Source organism: Urocampus carinirostris, chromosome 1 (genome assembly GCF_059441175.1).
Source record: "Urocampus carinirostris isolate Australia breed hairy pipefish chromosome 1, RoL_Ucar_1.0, whole genome shotgun sequence".
Taxonomy (NCBI): domain Eukaryota; kingdom Metazoa; phylum Chordata; class Actinopteri; order Syngnathiformes; family Syngnathidae; genus Urocampus; species Urocampus carinirostris.
The window spans coordinates 51,329,219-51,347,033 of record NC_142349.1 but is presented as its reverse complement, the minus strand read 5'-3'; the positions used below and the strand labels follow the sequence as shown (position 1 = coordinate 51,347,033).

The window sequence follows — 17,815 nt, the reverse complement described above, 5'->3', positions numbered from 1 at the left end:
TAGCAGCAAGAAAGATTCCCAAATAAGTCGTAAGATATCTATTTTTCACAGTTCTGATTGCTTGTTAATGGTAATGGTGACCCGGTGGAAGAAACCGTCTATTAATCCTCATTTTAAGGGACTTGTAGCACCTAACATAAGAAAACGGGTCAGAGAGGTCGTGGTCAGGGTGAGAAGACTCCTTTATAATGTCGATAGCTCTGCCAATGACAATTCTAGAATTAATCTCGATAGAAATGCATCATTTGAATCTTTTTACTTATCAAAACATTTACATCTGTATTGCTTCACGTAAATGCTTCATTTGAATTTTGACAAACGCTGGATTATATTGTATTAATTGATGCCCTATAAAGTTAGGCACAAATTACTTGAAAATCCAAATTTACAATGCTGTTATCCCTCGCTATTCTATCCGTCATATTTTGCGGCTTCAATGTATAATAGGTTGAAAAATATTTATTTAAAAATGTTCCTCAAAAAACGTGTGTACTGGATGCATGATCGCAGAGCGCCTTTTTTTTCGGTTCGGGTCTTTGAAAGACATTGTGACCAACCCAAAATGAACTGCACTGTGTGACTGATATCCGATGTTCCCGGTCAACTATTGCTGAAATTTTTGTTGTGTGTGTTGGTGTTTTTCCATCCTTCATTCTCAAAAGGAACGTCCACCTGTGCAGCCACTGTTCATCACCAATACATTATCCATAATCTCAAATTGCTTTGATTGGTGACCAGAAAAAGAATGCTTTTTGTTGGGATGCTTGTCATTCTGGCCCACCTAAAATGAAATCCACGGTTGTGGCCGCGATCGATTACATCCGGTCGAGCAGGGAATATAGAGTGCAAATTTGTGTAATGCAGAGTGCATGTTAAAAATGGGGAAGAGGGGGCTACTTTGTGGATTTTTGCATATTGTGGGGGTTCTGGTCCCCATTAACCCTGATAAACATGGGGCAACAGTACCAATCAAATCATATTTTCACTAGTGTGCCTTTCCCCGGAGAGTCCTATCTTTTTTTCACCAATAAATTAAGCATAGCATCTTGTTAACATTTTCTGGTGGGGAAAAACGATCTGGAGTGCATCGTGGTATCAATCACAACAGCAACTGACCCGGTGCGGCTCCTATCTGATGCTCAATGTATCCTTCAATGGAACGCCCCTGTAAAAAAAGGCACAATACTTTTAATGAATTCTGCTTGCCTTGCCCAATCAATGTTATACCAGACTTGACATTTTGGTTTTCTTGCAAACTGGAGCCCAACAAAATCTCTATTGTTTTTAAATCATGCAGTGTTTCAGTGTCCACAGCTCACTTCAGACATTAAGGTGGCCATTGCGGACGGTTTTCCAGTGAAATGGGCAAATGTATAGCAATAAAATGAAAACTTAAACCGTGAACTGCAGTGTCAACTGAGAAAGGAATGTCTCATTTTTATCTTTTTTTTCCGGGCAACTTCAGTGTGAAATTCATTAGTGTGTTATAGTTGAGAAAAAGGAAAAGCAACTTTAAATAGATCAGGCCGTGTTTATCTGCCAGTGGCAGCAAATGTAGTCCTGGTAGTTAAAAAAGAGACCAAAAAAAACTGGGCACCATAAAAACTACGGATCCACATTGGTGCCAATACCAACTCGCAATAGTGGCTGATACCAGTATCAGCTAACCTCTAGTAGCCAGAAACCTGAAATTTGGAATACTATTGGAAGATATTATGTTGAAATTAAAATGTATTTCTTTTCAAAATGCCAGTCTTTTTTTTTTTGCACAGTGAAGGAAATTTTATGCAGTAGTAGTGTCAGTATTTGGAATTGGTGATAAAGATGAGTCAAGAGAAAACTTACAAAGGCAGCAGGTATATTCTGAAAATATCTTACCAATGCTGGGTCATTGTGATTTTCTAGCAAAAGGTTTTTGTTAGTGGTTTACTGTGTCTTATTTACTCCTACTTCCAACAATTAACCTGGTAAGATCAGTTGGTATTTTACAAATGTATATCAAACAAGGTGCCATTTGGCTGTTGTTCACTAATATTAGCTCTCAACTTGAAAAAGTAGGGAAAAGATTTAAACTATTCTATGAGCAACGCTAAGGTGATGTTAAATATGAATCGACATTGGTATAATTGTGTGGTATAACTATTAGGCAAATAATATTGCAAGCGAAACCAACCACAAGTAACTTCCTTTTTTGCCTATTCCTAGGTGGCTTGATGTGCCAAAGAGAAAAAGGAAGAACAGCCAGTCTTCAATGAAGAGTATGTCTGGTAAGGAATATTCACCTTGAACAGAACCCATTCACATTGTGTGATCACCAAAATAAATAAAGGGAATTCAAAAGAGCAACCTCATATTGTGCTCTTTGATGAGGAGTATGGTTTTCAGTGCACCTTATCACAGGCGAGCTAACCCCCCGTAGACTGTGAATGGCTCTGTCCTCAACCCTCTGTTAGACTCCTTGCTGTTTTCTTTGAAAGGCTTTGTAGAACATGGATAACAGCACAAAGGTATCCAAGGTTTCAAGAGCTGTTAATCAGTCTCTGTTATGGGTTATGATGCAAAAAGAGAAGTAAAACTTCAGGATCTTATGTGAAAACATATCAGATTCATTTTCTATTCATCCATCCATTTTCTTCAGCTTATTTAATCAGTTCGCGGCCCAGACTTCACTCATTCTCACTAGTACAACATGAAACCCCAGCTGATCCTAAAACCTTTTTAGATACTGGGTCCTCTCAATAAGTCACATCTGAAAGACTTCTGTTGGTTTGTGTCTAGGAGGCATCCTTATCGGTTGCTCAACCAACTCTTTTGGCTCTTCCTAATGGGAACGACAGTGAATCTTCTCTAAACTCTGCCAAAATGACCTCGATTTTCATCTGAGGTCGAAACGAAAACACGTTCAAGGCACATGGTGGCTTATTTTTGGCTGGTAACAGTGTTGGGTGCGTTACAGGAAAAAAAAGTAATTTAGTTATCCCCAGATTTACTGACACACAAAAGGAGCGGGTTAATCTGAAAGTAATTACCTAGTTACAAATTACCATATTACCAACAGCTTTTCCATATATTACCAAATATTATGCACAAAAATAGTTTAAAAAGGGGAAAAAAATAAAAAAAATAAAACTTGACAAATTGAAAAGAATACAATTAAAAAAAGAAAAGAAAAATGAGAGAGAAAAAGAAAGAAAAAAGAGAAAGAGAAGTCACAAAAAAAGAAACCAGAGAACAAAACAAGAAAAAAGGAAAACGCTAGGGGGAAAAAAAAGCTAGGTAAAAAAAAAGCAAAATAAAAAGAAATGTAAAAAATAAAAGAAAGAGGCAGGAAAAGGGACATGGTTTATGGTATCTCTTTGATCGCTTTGGTGTTACATTCAATTTATTTGAATATAACAGTCAAACCTTTTGCCAACATTTTACTTCCCCTAAAAAAAGTGTGTTAATATACAGTTCTTTAGTGTGCAACAAATTATATAAATCCACAAAATGTTAGGATTATGTAACAAATGATGTTTTTTTAAAAAGGGAAATCTCACGTATTTGTTGTTGTAAAATAGACTGACATGTGGTCCGTGCAACATTTTCAATATTACATTAGCCATCCATTATCTGCACCGCTTATCCTCAGTAGGGTCGCGGGGGTGCTGGAGCCCAACCCAGCTATCTTCAATCAGGGGACACGCTGAACCGATTGCTAGTCAGTCGCAGGTCACATAGAGACAGACAACTCACTCGCTCATTCACACCTAGGGACAATTTAGACCGCCCAATGAACCTGACATTCAGGAAACCCATGCAAGCAGGGGGAGAACATGCAAACTCCGCACAGGAAGGCTGGTAGCTGAATTTGAACCCATGCCCTCAGAACTGTGCCACGGATGTGGTAACAACTCAGCTGCTGTGCCGCTTACATTAGCCAATTCATTAAGATTTGAAAAACTAACCAGTGTTGCCAGAAAGCCAGCAGAATGCACCTTGATTTGATCTCAGGTTTTGGATATGTTGATCATGATTTGGTTGCAGCACGCAGGATGGATGTTGCTCACCGTTATTCCAAGACGGACTTTTTGAGATTGCTATGGCCCTGGGAGGTTTAGAGCGAACATTGAACAGCACTCCAAAAAACTTGGGCAGGAACACATACACAATTTAGTGAGGCAACATCATCACATCAAGTGTGTGTAATCCATATAAAAATTTAATTAGTCTTAATAAGTTCATCATGAGTTACTTGAAGTGTAAAATATGAATACATTAACAATGTGGGCGGAGAGAAACTATTTAGTAGGACAGTGCTCTCGAGGGTGAACTATTGCAACAAATTATTATTTAGAGCGAGTAAGCAGCAAAACAGGAGCAAGTGAGTGGCGAGAAAGAAAAAACTATTGGAGATGAACTAAGTGGCAAGCTGGAAAAGCCAACAAAATCTAGCAGAAGAGTGATGTACCAGCTCAGTAGCCTAGATGGTAAGGCGCCCGCTTTGAGACTGGGAGGTCGGTGGTTCGCGCCCCGGCCGAGTCATTCCTAAGACTTAAAAAGTGGTCGGCGGCGCCCTCTGTTGGCTGCGGCTGCATCGGCTCGCTACAACGGGTCAGGTGCAATCGACATTTCGTTCTGTGTACATTGTTATACAGAATGACAATACAAGGAAATTATTATTATTATTATTATTATAAGTTTACCGGTATTATTGGACACCTGCTAAAAGAATTGCACAGGATGCCAGTACGTTATTTTGACTGCTATTGCACACATAAAGTACGCACGGCGCCAAAGTGCACTTTCAGGTTTATTTCGGGACCGGTCCCTCAAATCAAGTTAATCGGTCGGGCTTGGGTCGGGGTGGATTCTTCAGGCCGGATCTGACCTCTATTTTTTCTATTATAAACTGTTTACATCAAGCATGTCCAATTCAGTTTGGCACAGGGGCTGAATCCAGACTTTATGTTCTAAATTGGGGCCAGGTCAGTGAAAAATGTCAACGCCAGAACAATGCTTTATTATTCATCCTACATTTGTAGCCTACCCTACAAATATAATATTTTTCCAAGCACAACACATTTATTCACAGACAACGAAAAAAAAAAAATTCATCTTAGGCATTGAATGTGTTAACAATTTGTTTATTTTAACAGTTAAACGCAGTTTTACATCTGAACCAACTCTTCACAAACACAAACAAATTTAAGTGGCTGTGATAAATAAAAAGATGCTTGCCTCACTTTGAAAAAAATAAGCAATTCAGAAGTGGACAGGCAATAATGTCCGATCAAACTACTAGGATTAGCCTACTGAAGCTGAGAAAATACTGCACAACATTGTCTTTAACATGAAACCAGACTGGACGCCTGCTACTTTACGCCTTTGCTCACTCTAGCGGCAGGAAGAAGCATGTGGTTTGCATTTATTTGAAAAAAATCCTAACTTTTGATAGAAATGAGATAGAAACGTGCTTTTTTTGAAATACTAGACTATATCATCCTATGAGACGTGCTTTTTCTATATAATCCAGCCCATATCGTCCTACGGGCAGATCAACATCATTTTCAATATTGGCCAATCATGTGGCTGTCCTGGCAGATTTATTAAAAAGCTAGGTCTCAGGGGAGGGACTTTTAAATGGGTGGGAATCTCTTATTAGAGGTTTAGTGTTTTTCCCTATTCGCCATGCAAGTTCAAAATCCATTGATGTCTTCTCTTTGCTTTTTTGAGGGGCCTACTAAACTTTCGACTTATCATAGAAGACAAAAGGAAATTAAAACCAAATGTACAACTTATCACAGGTGAAGACAATCGTCTACGGCCTAAATCCTGGGAATTAAGAAATAAAGTAAATTCACAAAGTTTCGTCATTTGGGTATTGATGAAAAATCTTGAGGCTTAGGACATTTTGTCAATATTAGAATTTAAATAGAACCTTCAAAATGAATGAGTAATCAGTACTTTATCCCCCCCAAATCCTACACGATGTCCCTTAAAATATAGTGATATGATAGTGATCAGGTTATTTTATGGCAGTGGTGAATGACCACAGCATTGGGTAGCAGTTTTCTAAAATAAAGTACCGGTACTTTACACTTGTATAGTCCATCAGTTATTTTGTGAGCAAATTTTAACAAGGCTATCACAATTTCAGTTGTCATAATAAGGGGTCTGCCTAGTTGTAAGGCGAGTTTTTAACGTCAAACGTGTTACTTTGGCAAACTTTATTTCAACTTTTTTAAAAATAACAAACACAAACGAGTAATACATTGAAAATATGTGTTTCGAGCACAATCAGAGTGCATCCTTTACTTGTGCTGAGTGCTTGTTTGTCTGCACATTTGAAGCCTTCTCAATTGGAGTTTTTGTTATCCCAGTTTACACACTGGCACTATTGAGCCTCAAAGGGATCTTTAGTGATTCCGCCTTTAGTAATGGCATGCCAAACAGTACGGTCATTTGTGTGGCAACAGATAAGTCAAGTTTTAATGATAACTCATGAGTAAAAAGATTAAAGATTGACTATTTTTGTTACAGGGACAATTTTAAAGGCACTTTTTTATGGAAGTCACAAGAGCATACTTTAATCAAATATGCCATCCCATTACAGATCACACCCATATTCATGGGAGAAAGAACAGGCTACAGTTGAACTCTTTAGATAACTTCAAACATTTACCTTATGGTAATTAAAAAAATACATTTGGGAATTAATTAACATTGCAACATTAACTTGCAGATATATTGAATTATTTCCCAAAAATGGCATGCCCTTTTCAGGCGATGAATTTCTGTCCAAGGTTTAATATATTTGGGTCTTGTTAACAAGGGAGGGTAGGATGGAACAGGAGATCAACAGACGGATTGATGCAGCATCAGCCGTCATACAGACCGTATGTCGGTCTGTATGGGTAAAAAAAGAGCTCAGCCGAAAGGCAAAGCTCTCTTTTTACCATCCGTACCTACCCTCACTTATGGTCACAAACTTGGGTTGTGACTGAAAAAACACGATCTTAGATACAAGCGGCTTAAGTGGGTCTCGTCAGCAGTGTGGCAGGCCCCTCCCTTAGAGATGGGGTAAGAAGCTTAGTCATCCATGTGGGACCTATTGTAGAGCCGCTGAGAGGAGCCAGTTGAGGTGGCTCAGGTAAGGATGCCTCCTGAACGCCTCCCTTGGGAGCATGTCCCACCGGCAGGAGCCCCCGGGGACAACCTAGGACACGCTGGAGAGACGACGTCTTTAGGCTGTCTTGGGAACTCCTCGGGATTCCCACAGATTAGCTGGATGAATGACTGAGGATAGGGGGTCTGGGCTTCCTTGCTAAGGCTGCTGCCTCCATATCCCCATCCAGGATAAGCGGAATATAATGTATGGATGGATAGGTGGACACACACACACACAGCAAATTATATTGATGTGTTGGATAATAACTGTATGATTTCCTGTTGCGCAAACAACAACACCATCTTCAGGATTTTTAAAAATATCAGATTTATTTGTTAAGAGTGAGAAAATACATGCTCCATTATACTTTGCATTCTAGCTTACAGATTTTGGGGTGCCATACTACAGAAATGTTGAGCCCCCACCCTAAGTTTGAACACAAAGCCCCTCCTCCCCCAGTACTTGTCATTGCCCTCTCCGTCGCACCAAATCTACTTACCTGTACCTGATGTACATTATTGTCTGCTCATCCCACCTGTCTTGGCATCCGGTATTCACCTATCTCTTAATTCCATCCCATCCTTCTCCTTAACCTCTTCCTCCTTTCCTATAGCTCTTAGCATCTCTGTTCCAGGGTACATCCCCAGCTACCTGGAGAAAGATGAGCCGTGTGTGGTCTGCGGTGACAAGGCAACCGGTTACCACTACCGTTGCATTACATGCGAGGGTTGCAAGGTACAACATTGGTTAGCATTGTTAACAAATTTAACACGAACTTTCTTATTGTATGTGTTTAATAGCGAAATTCACCCAACAAATCTGTATGCGTAAACTCAGAAGGAAAAGCATCTTCTTTGAAAATCTGGCTGTGTTGTTGAATATGGTGATTATACACGTTTTGGGGTAAATTGAAGTCTATTTTAGTCTGAATGGCCATTGCAAGACTGTTTTTTTCACTCTGTCATCAAGCTGTTGCTGTTATGTTTTTATAGCATCCAGTCAGGTTTTTGATTTCATATTACCATAAAACTGTTACATAAGGTCATTAATGTTCCTCTTTACCATTTCCTGTTGATCTCGTCTTATCTTGTCCCCATCATTTATCCGTGTGTCTTTTTTCTTCTTTTTTTACTCTTCTAGGGTTTCTTCCGTCGAACCATACAAAAGAACCTTCACCCAGCGTACTCGTGTAAATATGAAAGCTGTTGCATCATTGACAAGATCACCCGAAACCAATGCCAGCTTTGTCGTTTCAAGAAGTGTATCTCTGTTGGCATGGCCATGGACTGTGAGTTTGAGGAAGCACAACCATTTTACTATCCATCTTGCTGTAATAGAAAAAAAAGAAAATTATTTTAACCACTTAAAACTCTTACAATCATTTAGAACAAATATTTAAAACTGAAAAGTGAATCTTGCTTTTGTTCATTTTCCTTAAGGACATTGTGCAATTGCCACAGGATATTTCTCATTGCTTCAAAGTCATTTGTAAAGCACATACAGAAGACCCTCTCTGTATGCTACACAAGCATGTGATTATTTTATTTTTTTTTTCCAACGATTGAGCTGTTTTTAATTAGTAGTATGCAGAGTTTTGCCTTTAATCTCAAGTTAAACCAACCGATGTGCACAGCAATTAAGAGAAAGCTACCTCTATCTTAGCAGCTGACCGGCTCTGAATAAGCAGTTTACTGTCCAATGTTGACTAAACGTTGGGAAACGGCAATTTCCCAAATAAAAAGGACCAAATATGCCAAAATAAACGTTTGAAAGTGAAATTAAAACAGGTAAAAATACATATTTATTGAAAAGACAATAGTATATAAGTAAGGTGTTTACTCTAATATGCACTTCTGGTGACCAGTTTATTCCATGATGCATTTTAAGCTGTCTGCAGATTGAGATTGCTTTAAAAGCAGAGCAATTTTATGTTTCAACTGACATTGACAGTTTTTGCTTACATTGGTTATTTTGCATTACGTGTATTTCGTCTGGTGAGGCACAGTCCGCTTTACAGATATATGAAGCTACATCTTATTCATTATTTCACAGGGAAAGAAATTAATACATAAATTGGAGCATAGAGAAAAAAAACTTTAAATAAAGTCCATGTGCTGTGCCTTTTGAATAAAAACCACCACCACCTGATCATTTAGTCATAGTTGAAACTAAAACAACATTTAGGGCCAAATGCCAACCACTACACCACCAGTGATATGATACTTTTAACAGAATTTCCGATATGTTCTGTATAAATGTTTGATGACTAGTAGTGGGCATTTATCACTCTATCTTAAAATGAAATGATTATTTAAAAATAGAGTGGCACGGCAGCTGGGTGGTTATCGCGCAGCCCGATGATGCAGGGATTTTTTTTTTTTTTTTTATAATTGGCTTCAAATTGTCCCCAGGTGCGAATGAGCGAGTGAACGGTTGTCCGTCTCTGTGTGCCCTGCGACTGGCTGGCAACCAGTTCAGGGTATCCCCTACCTACTGCCTCAAGATAGCTGGGATGGGCTCCAGCACCCCCGCGAACTTACTGAGGATAAGCGGCGCTGATAATGGATGGATTGATTTAAAAATAACAGAAGACGAGTGGTGGATCATTTGTAAAACACAGAGCACATCCACTAGCTCCAGAATTTTGAGATAATTAAACTGGAATAACCTGGTCAGATTTTTTCATTACCTCCAAAATTAAAAAAGTTTTTGGGGGAGCTCAACAACCATGCTCGAGAGCATTTGGAGAAGCAGACAATAAACACATGCTTATAATTTGGCTTTGTCTAAGAATACAAGATTACAGGGACAAATTATGGTTTACTTTAAAGTAAATGGTGGGATATGGGATACCTAAAATATTCAAGGTGCTCTATCTGGGGAATAGAACAGAAGAAATATTACTGAAAAATGAGTACCTGGTAAAAAAAAGAAAACAAGAGCTCACCACTTTGGAGCAATGGATGTGCAATATGATGGGATTATTTGTATTGGCAAGAACACAATTAGAATAAGAATACAGGAGACCCAATTCATAAGACAAATGGGAAAAATTGACTGATTACAGGAAAACTAAGAACACCACTAATGAACAATGAACTGGACTTTGAATAATGACATGAACATATTCACTATTTTTTTGTTTTACTGTTTTTTTCTGTCTTTTAGCTTTGTTGTATGTTCACAAAAACAAAACAAGCAAATTTTAAATTAAAAATTTCAAGCATTTTATTGTAAATCCTCTGCATTTCAACTATAACGTTTATTCCGCTGGTCCTCTCATCTAACAGTGGTGTTGGACGACTCCAAGCGTGTGGCTAAACGACGTCTCATTGAGGAGAACCGGGAAAAGAGGAAAAGGGAAGAGCTGGTGCGGACGCTGCAGGTGAGGCCAGAGCCAAACACGTCGGAGTGGGAGCTGATCCGAATAGCAACGGAGGCCCATCGACACACTAACGCCCAGGGATCCAGCTGGAAACAGAAGCGCAAGTTTCTGGTGAGTGGGACAACAGAGAAAACCCCTTCAGCAATCTAAAAGTGTTCAATTGAGTAAAGTCACACAACTTTCACACAAACATTTCAAAAAGAAAATGTTTATTGAATAGAGAATAATGTTGTATTATATTCTGTTCTATCTTTACTTCATTTCTCTCGGAGTGGTAACATGAGTTTTTCTGCAGTCTGATGATATTGGTCAGGGATTGGTGCCCACACCAGAGGGTGACAAAGTGGACTTGGAAGCATTCAGTGAATTCACCAAGATCATGACGCCTGCAATCACACGCGTGGTGGACTTTGCCAAGAAACTGCCCATGTTCTCAGAGGTAAGCTTTACCTTTTGTGCTATTCATGCATGGAAATCTCTCCCCTTTGAGAAATTAACCACTCTCGGGTCAAAAAGGGTGACCTACGTAAATTCTGTAGATCCAAGACAAAAATTGTTTTGAATATGGTAGGGGGTGGGGTTATATAACCAGGTAATTTTTCACACACAAGAATCATGTATTTCAAGACAAAATTCAACAAAACCACCAGACCCGCTCTCAAAACTAAAGCTAATGATTCAGCGCATTTCATTTCACAGTGTAGATTATTTGAAATTATAATAATGCTAGAACCTGAGTCCCATATCAATATAAATACGCCATATAAAATTCCCTCCTTCCCTCAGTTACTTAAGTGTTGATGCTCAATTTGATGGTCATTTTTGTCATAAATAATGTCACAAAATACTGTTGACAAAAAGTTCACAAATGCATTTCCCTTCAGCGCAGTGGGCATATGTGAGAGAGTGAGCCATGTGTGCAAAAATCCGTTCACCCAATCAAATCTGCCCACTCCTACTGCTCACCCAATCTAATTGCTCTGGTTGCTTGGCTGGTGTTTTGGGGTGTTTACACTTTGTTCTGTGGGTTTTTATCATACAGAGTTGCAACAGTGAACAAACATGCTTTATACCTACATGTAAAAGATTTCCTCGCAAGGTACAGCCAAAAATTGGGTCTTTTGTTGTGAAACCTTAACTGTATAATGTAGTCAAGACCTTGCCATATATATATATATATATATATATATATTCTATATAAATAGACTGAACCACACCTTCCGTTATTTGTGCTTTGCCTTTGTACGTACCCAACTTGGCATTACACTACTTGATATCGGAATCTTACAAGGAAGATCAGCATGATTTGAATTTTATCTCCGAGCCATATGTATTTAAATGAGCCCTATGTGTCTTGAAAGCCATAGGTTCCCAACCCCTGAGATAAAGGATTGGACACCACGAGGCCAAATACTGAAATTTCACATGCTGTCTGTGAGTTAAGCAGAAAACATTTACTCCCGTTCAAAAGTTTGGGGTCACATGAAAAATGTATTGTTTTCCATGAAAAAGTCACACTTTTATTTATCAAATGGGTTGTCCTATGTCTCTTATTTTGCCCCTATAAATAGCTTAATTTTGTTTTAATTTAAGATATGGCTTTTACTTTGCCACTCAGCGATCCCAAACGTTTGAATGATGTGAACAATAGGCACATTCTGAGCATTACAGGACATAAAGCTTGAACCAGGCCTGCTTTTGAAGTTGACAGGTCAAATATGAAGCAAAAAAGTGTGTTTTGCTCCCGCCCAGTTACATGCCCGCACTGCAAGGAGCGGAGACAGAATGCAAAACTTTCCTTGACAACAAGAAGACCACAAATCAACCAAACCCGAGATAGCAAAAATTATCCAAGAGAGCTGTTTGCAAGGCATTTATTAATGTGAACCACCTCCATTTACCAGGTTTCAGATCAGTGGATGTTGTAATGGTAGTCTGTACAGCATTTTGGGACTTTGTGATTAACTCATTCAATGCCAGACGGTTTTATCAAATTGAAAGAGCCAAGCTAGCCAATTTTTTGCTATTCGGACTTATTTTTGAAGGCCTGTAGAATATTTCGTTTTGTAGCTTTATAGCTTGAACCCACTTCCATCAGGGAAACAACTGTGTTTCAGCCTTAACCATTGTTTAGTTAAGTTTCTTGAATACTCGTTTAGAAGAAAGCATTTAAGAAAAATAGCTTTATGCCATAGCATGCATTTTAAGCAAAACTTTCACCTTGGTGCTTTATTTGCATTTGGGATACTCCCAACAACGAGACAATGCTTTCTATAAACAAAAAAGCCTTTTTCTTGCCAAATCATGTTTAATTGCAAGAACACGGAAATGGTGTTTGAACTTTTCAGTGAAGTGATTACTGGATTTCGGTCACCACGGCGATTGTTACCTCAAGCGACCGCGTTCCTGCGGACATGCACGTAACGTTATCCATCTAGACCAGACAATGCCAATAGGACTTTTCCATCTTTTTCAAAAGGAAAGGGTCTGTTGAATAGTTAAATGCCTATTACTATTTGTCCATATCTTGTGACTCTCACCACACTGCTTCACTACGCCTACTTGCCATGTGGGGCTGCCTACACACACTTATTCGCCGTATACAGAAAGCAACAAAAAGAAGTCGGGCTTCCTCGATGTGTGGACAAATATCTGATCAAAGCCACTCCTGCCATCTAATGGTGATTTATCACACTGAAATTATTCCCAGAGGCTTGATACTTATTGATTAGCAGAGCCAAACCCTTTATAATACTTAAATAAATTAAAGCAAGAAAAACATATTTTTATGTTTTGGTGCTCGGGTACAATGCCTCTATAAATGTATTTAAACTTTACGGCATTGAATGAGTTAAGGGCTTGCTTTACAAAGAAATAGGACTTTATCCACTGTCCTGTTCCCTTATTTTTTTGTTTTTTGTAATACAATGTGTGAAAAACCTTAAACAGTCCTTCACTGGTTAGTAGATGTCTGCTTGTATAGGCTGAGGGTGAGATGGCAATCTATGAGCAGAAAAAATAAGTATTTTTGACAAATTGTAAATGGCTGCTTAATTCAATGTTCCACTTGAAAATTAAAACCAAGCTTTAGAACATCCTAAATCGCTCATAACAAGCTCTTTTTCCTGTTTGTTCCTAGCACGTTGAAGTAGATTTTGAAAAAAAAAAAAAAAAGGCGCTATGCAAGTATGACGCATGAAAGCATTGTCAAATATTCAATAGCTGAGAAGTCATTCGGTTCACATGTTGTTGGAATTGCAGCAGCTTTCCGAAAAATACCCTTTCTGGATGTTATATGCCTCGCACAAATTGCACACTTAAGAACAATAAATTGGAAGAAATGTTTGACCCATTTCAAGTAGAAGTGCTCTTGTTTCTAGGTATTTGATCTAATTTTTGAAGAGAAAAACAAAAATATAAAATACTTAATATTTTAAGAGGAAAAAAGGCTATAAAATACTTTAAAAAGGACACTGTGTTATTTAGTGCCATAATTATAAAAAAAATTGTCTTTGGAAAAAAAATAAATAAATAATGGGCTAAAATACATGAACTATCATATAATCATGTTTGTTTTTTAATTCTTGTAGGTCAATATATTAGCATGTATTTTAAATAACATGAGCTTCAACGTCAAGCTTACATAATTTTCCACCATCTTGCTGCTACATGTACCCAAAAAGCTAAAAGAAAAAATGAATTTAAAAAAATGGTGCATTTTGGTCACTTTGAGTCTCCGTGGTTTGTAACTAAACCAGGTGTCACCATTCATTTTGTGACTGATTGGTGCAAAGGGCTGCTATTTTGATATATATTTCTAAAATAACAACTAATGTATGTACCATGTTGTTGCTATTTTACTACCAGGTTGAAATGACTAGAGGTAAGCGACTAAAACATTAAATAAGAGGAAATAAAGAAGAAATAAGAAATAAAACTTACTAGAAAATTGCAATGACCCATCACTGGTGAGCTAATTTTAATACCTGTCCGTGGGCTAGTCAGGTATTCGGCACCATGTTGGAGACCAATGCACTACACAATACAGCAACATTCAGTGGTCAAATATTACACACTGTCCCTTCATTATAATCAAAATAATAACAATCTGCTAGATATTTAGATTTAGTTTCTCGGGCCCCTTAGGTAAATTCACTTGTACTGTATGACGGTGCGGGCCAATGAATATAGACTGATTTAAAAAGGGTCAGTGGTGCCTGTTGTTAAGGAGGGTGATGGCAGTGGTGGGCCCTCCTGAATATTATTTTCCTGTATCTGTGCCCTGATGGTAGTGGGCTGAAGAGTTGGTGTGGTGGATATGTGACATCCTGGACTCTTGTGTTGCATGTTGGGCCTGTTAAGTCCGAGAGGTTGGATGTGAGTAGGTCGATGATTTTAGCTGCTGTGAAATGATGGGTCTAAGTTTGGTCCGGTTTGTCAGCATAGTGAAAAAGCATGTAAAACAACACAGGAGGCTGGGTTGATGTGCAACATATAGTCCTTTGAGTTTGCGGATGACTGACTATGATAAATTTGCTTGTTTCCGGTCAAATGTGTCTTACTATACTAGGAAACCGCGAATTATGCTTGATTTCTTCGTCTTTAAGTGTGGCGGCTGCTTGGATCCATGTTCTTCCACATAGCGTAGAAATCAACACACCATGTCGGACAAAAACCCAAAGAATTCAATAGAGGTAAAGTGAGGTTTTGGATTGAATTGACTGTTCACTCTCTGGTAGCACAATTACTTTCAAATTCCTAGATTGGCTACGTTAACATCCATGAGTACTTCCTCAAACAATCATACCTCAGCTGTAATGGGCCACGCCACACAATTTGAAGAAAATCTGAGACTATTATGTGCGCCTTATGGTTGTGAAAATACAGTATACATGTTTTAAGTGCAGTTTAATTTCTGATGACGTCCACTCTGTTTACTTGTCAGCTTCCATGCGAAGACCAGATCATCCTGCTGAAAGGTTGCTGCATGGAGATCATGTCGCTGCGAGCAGCCGTTCGCTACGATCCGGAAAGCGAAACATTGACGCTAAACGGCGAAATGGCCGTCAAACGGGAGCAGTTGAAGAACGGTGGCTTGGGTGTGGTGTCGGACGCCATCTTTGATTTGGGAAAGAGCCTCGCCCAGTTTAACTTGGACGATTCGGAGGTGGCGCTGATGCAGGCCGTACTTCTTATGAGCTCAGGTGAGGATACTTGTTTTTTGTTTTTTTTTGTTTCAAGTAACACAAACACAATGGTGTAAATGAAAGATTTTGCATGACTGATGATGACTCATGTTTTGTTACTTTTCTTTTTCCAAGGAAAAGGCAAACTCGACTTGCAAATTAAATTTGAACTGAAGTGTTGTTATCAATTACAATGTAGTGAATGGTTTTCAACAAGATTAAATACATAGAGGCGGAATAAATATAAAGTAATAAATAGGAAAAACTATTTACAAGGTGTAGGGGTTGGAGAATGGCCTAAGTTGTAAGAATAGTGCAAAGAAAAGTAGTGTCCAAATAAGATATGTATACTTATCTTGCCTAGAAATGGGAAAAATATGATTTTTTTTTTCACAGTTTTGTGTGCTTAATTAGGGTAGTGATGGCCCTTGGGAAGAAATTGTCTCTGGGCCTGTTTGTCCTCATCTTAAGTAGCACTTACCAGAAGCAAACCGGTCTTAGAGGTGGTAGAAAAGGTGAGAAGAGTCTTTTATAATGTTGATGGCTCTGTAAATTCATCTAGATTGAACTGCATCACAGGATTTTTTTGTATTTATCTCACTACATTATCTTATTTTATTTTGAAAAACATTTAACTGCAAAGTACAAAAAGAAGACATTCAAATTTACTAAATGTTCCTGAACGCGTCACTAGCGTGCAAATGCACTTACCAATACATGCACACGTAAGCAGCCTGATTAAACTGCAGGCTCACACCAATTTAACAAAATTACATTAAAGTAGAATAAACCTGAATGTATGATTGGAATTCGTGTCGGGTTCGGGCCTACGACTATGTACACATTTATTATGATAACACTGCAAAAATCAAGGTAGATTTTTGTAACGAAAATAACTTACTGCAACTGAAAAATTTATCTACAGTATATATAATCTTTACCCAAAAGCTTTGTAGGGAGAGATTTGTCTGAAAAATAAACAAATGAGCATTTTACTCACGCACGCTAAGATGAAAAATTGCATATATTTGAGGATCTCCAAAATGCAAAAATAATTCATAAGGGCCCGGTCACACAGCCTTTTGCGTCCGTATCGCGGGTAAAATTTTGCTTTTTTTTTTTTTGCCCGAGGTTGCCCGCGGTAGAAAATGCGCAAAATTGGCCAACCCGCAGTTCATCCGTGGTATGCCCGCAAAACAGACGCAGGCGACTGTTCCGCTTCCTCATCGCGTCAGTTCCACGTCATTACCACGCGTGGACCACGGGTATAAAAGCTGCCGAGCCGGGCTGTAGAAATCATAACCGCTCAAGACACAGTCCCGTGAAGATAAAGATTTCAAGCTATGGCACCGAAGAAGAAGCCAATATGTTATTATTGTAATAGTTTTTCATTTTGATCTTATTATCTTGTTATGAAATGAAAAGAAATGTCAAGAAATAAAAATGGATTAAGATGAGGTCACTACGGTGACGGGGATCCATGTTCACCCCTTGACGTCTCGAGCACAACTGACGTGTGCTCGGCAAATCGCGCTGTATATACGCAAAGAAAGGCGTTTGACCGTCACACGCGTTACACACGCTAATTCACGTGATAACACCACGATACAGGCGCAGAACAAACGTGCTATGACCGTGCTCCGCCCGCGATTACCCGCGAAAATTTCGTGTCCTACTCGCGTGTAACCACGCCCTGGCCGCGGCCGTAGCACGTCGTTCCGCGTCTGTACCGCGTCATTACCTCGTGTGTACCACGTGTGCCGCCCGCGGTTACCCGTGGTCTAAAGTTTTAAGCAGCGCAAAACTTTTTCGCCGTGTAAAGCACTGCTGTATCTCGTCTGTATCGCGATCTCAAAGCGTCCAACAGCGTCTGCTTCACGGGCAGAAATTTCTGGCCGTGATTCAGGCTCGATACGCCCGTGAAAGGCTGTGTGACCGGGCCCTAACAGATTTCTCCTAAGACCTTGCATCAACGTGAGTGAATGTAAATGCACATGAAAACAATAAGCTCAGGTCGTAAGAGGTCAATGATACTGGAGAAATTGGAAAATTGCCTTAGAAAATCCTTAAATCGTGCTTAAATTTGACAGTCAA

At 38.9% G+C, this 17,815-nt stretch overlaps 1 protein-coding gene across 6 annotated transcripts in view; it reads left to right on the top strand.

Annotated features, from left to right (window-relative positions):
* Positions 1-17,815, top strand: part of LOC148375091 (thyroid hormone receptor alpha) — a 131,531-nt gene that overhangs the window by 99,523 nt on the left and 14,193 nt on the right. For 4 of the 6 annotated variants that reach the window (XR_015851401.1, XM_088344524.1, XM_088344536.1 and 1 more), the window contains 6 exons: positions 2,206-2,267; positions 7,764-7,885; positions 8,291-8,438; positions 10,441-10,646; positions 10,831-10,974; positions 15,481-15,739. Coding sequence is in view for 5 of the 6 variants with exons in the window: in XM_088344524.1 (XP_088200650.1) it covers positions 2,206-2,267; positions 7,764-7,885; positions 8,291-8,438; positions 10,441-10,646; positions 10,831-10,974; positions 15,481-15,739 (941 nt within the window). In the remaining variant the exon portion in view is untranslated. The remainder of the gene's footprint in view (positions 1-2,205; positions 2,268-7,763; positions 7,886-8,290; positions 8,439-10,440; positions 10,647-10,830; positions 10,975-15,480; positions 15,740-17,815) is intronic. The other 2 variants (XM_088344545.1, XM_088344562.1) reach the window with 1 other exon arrangement.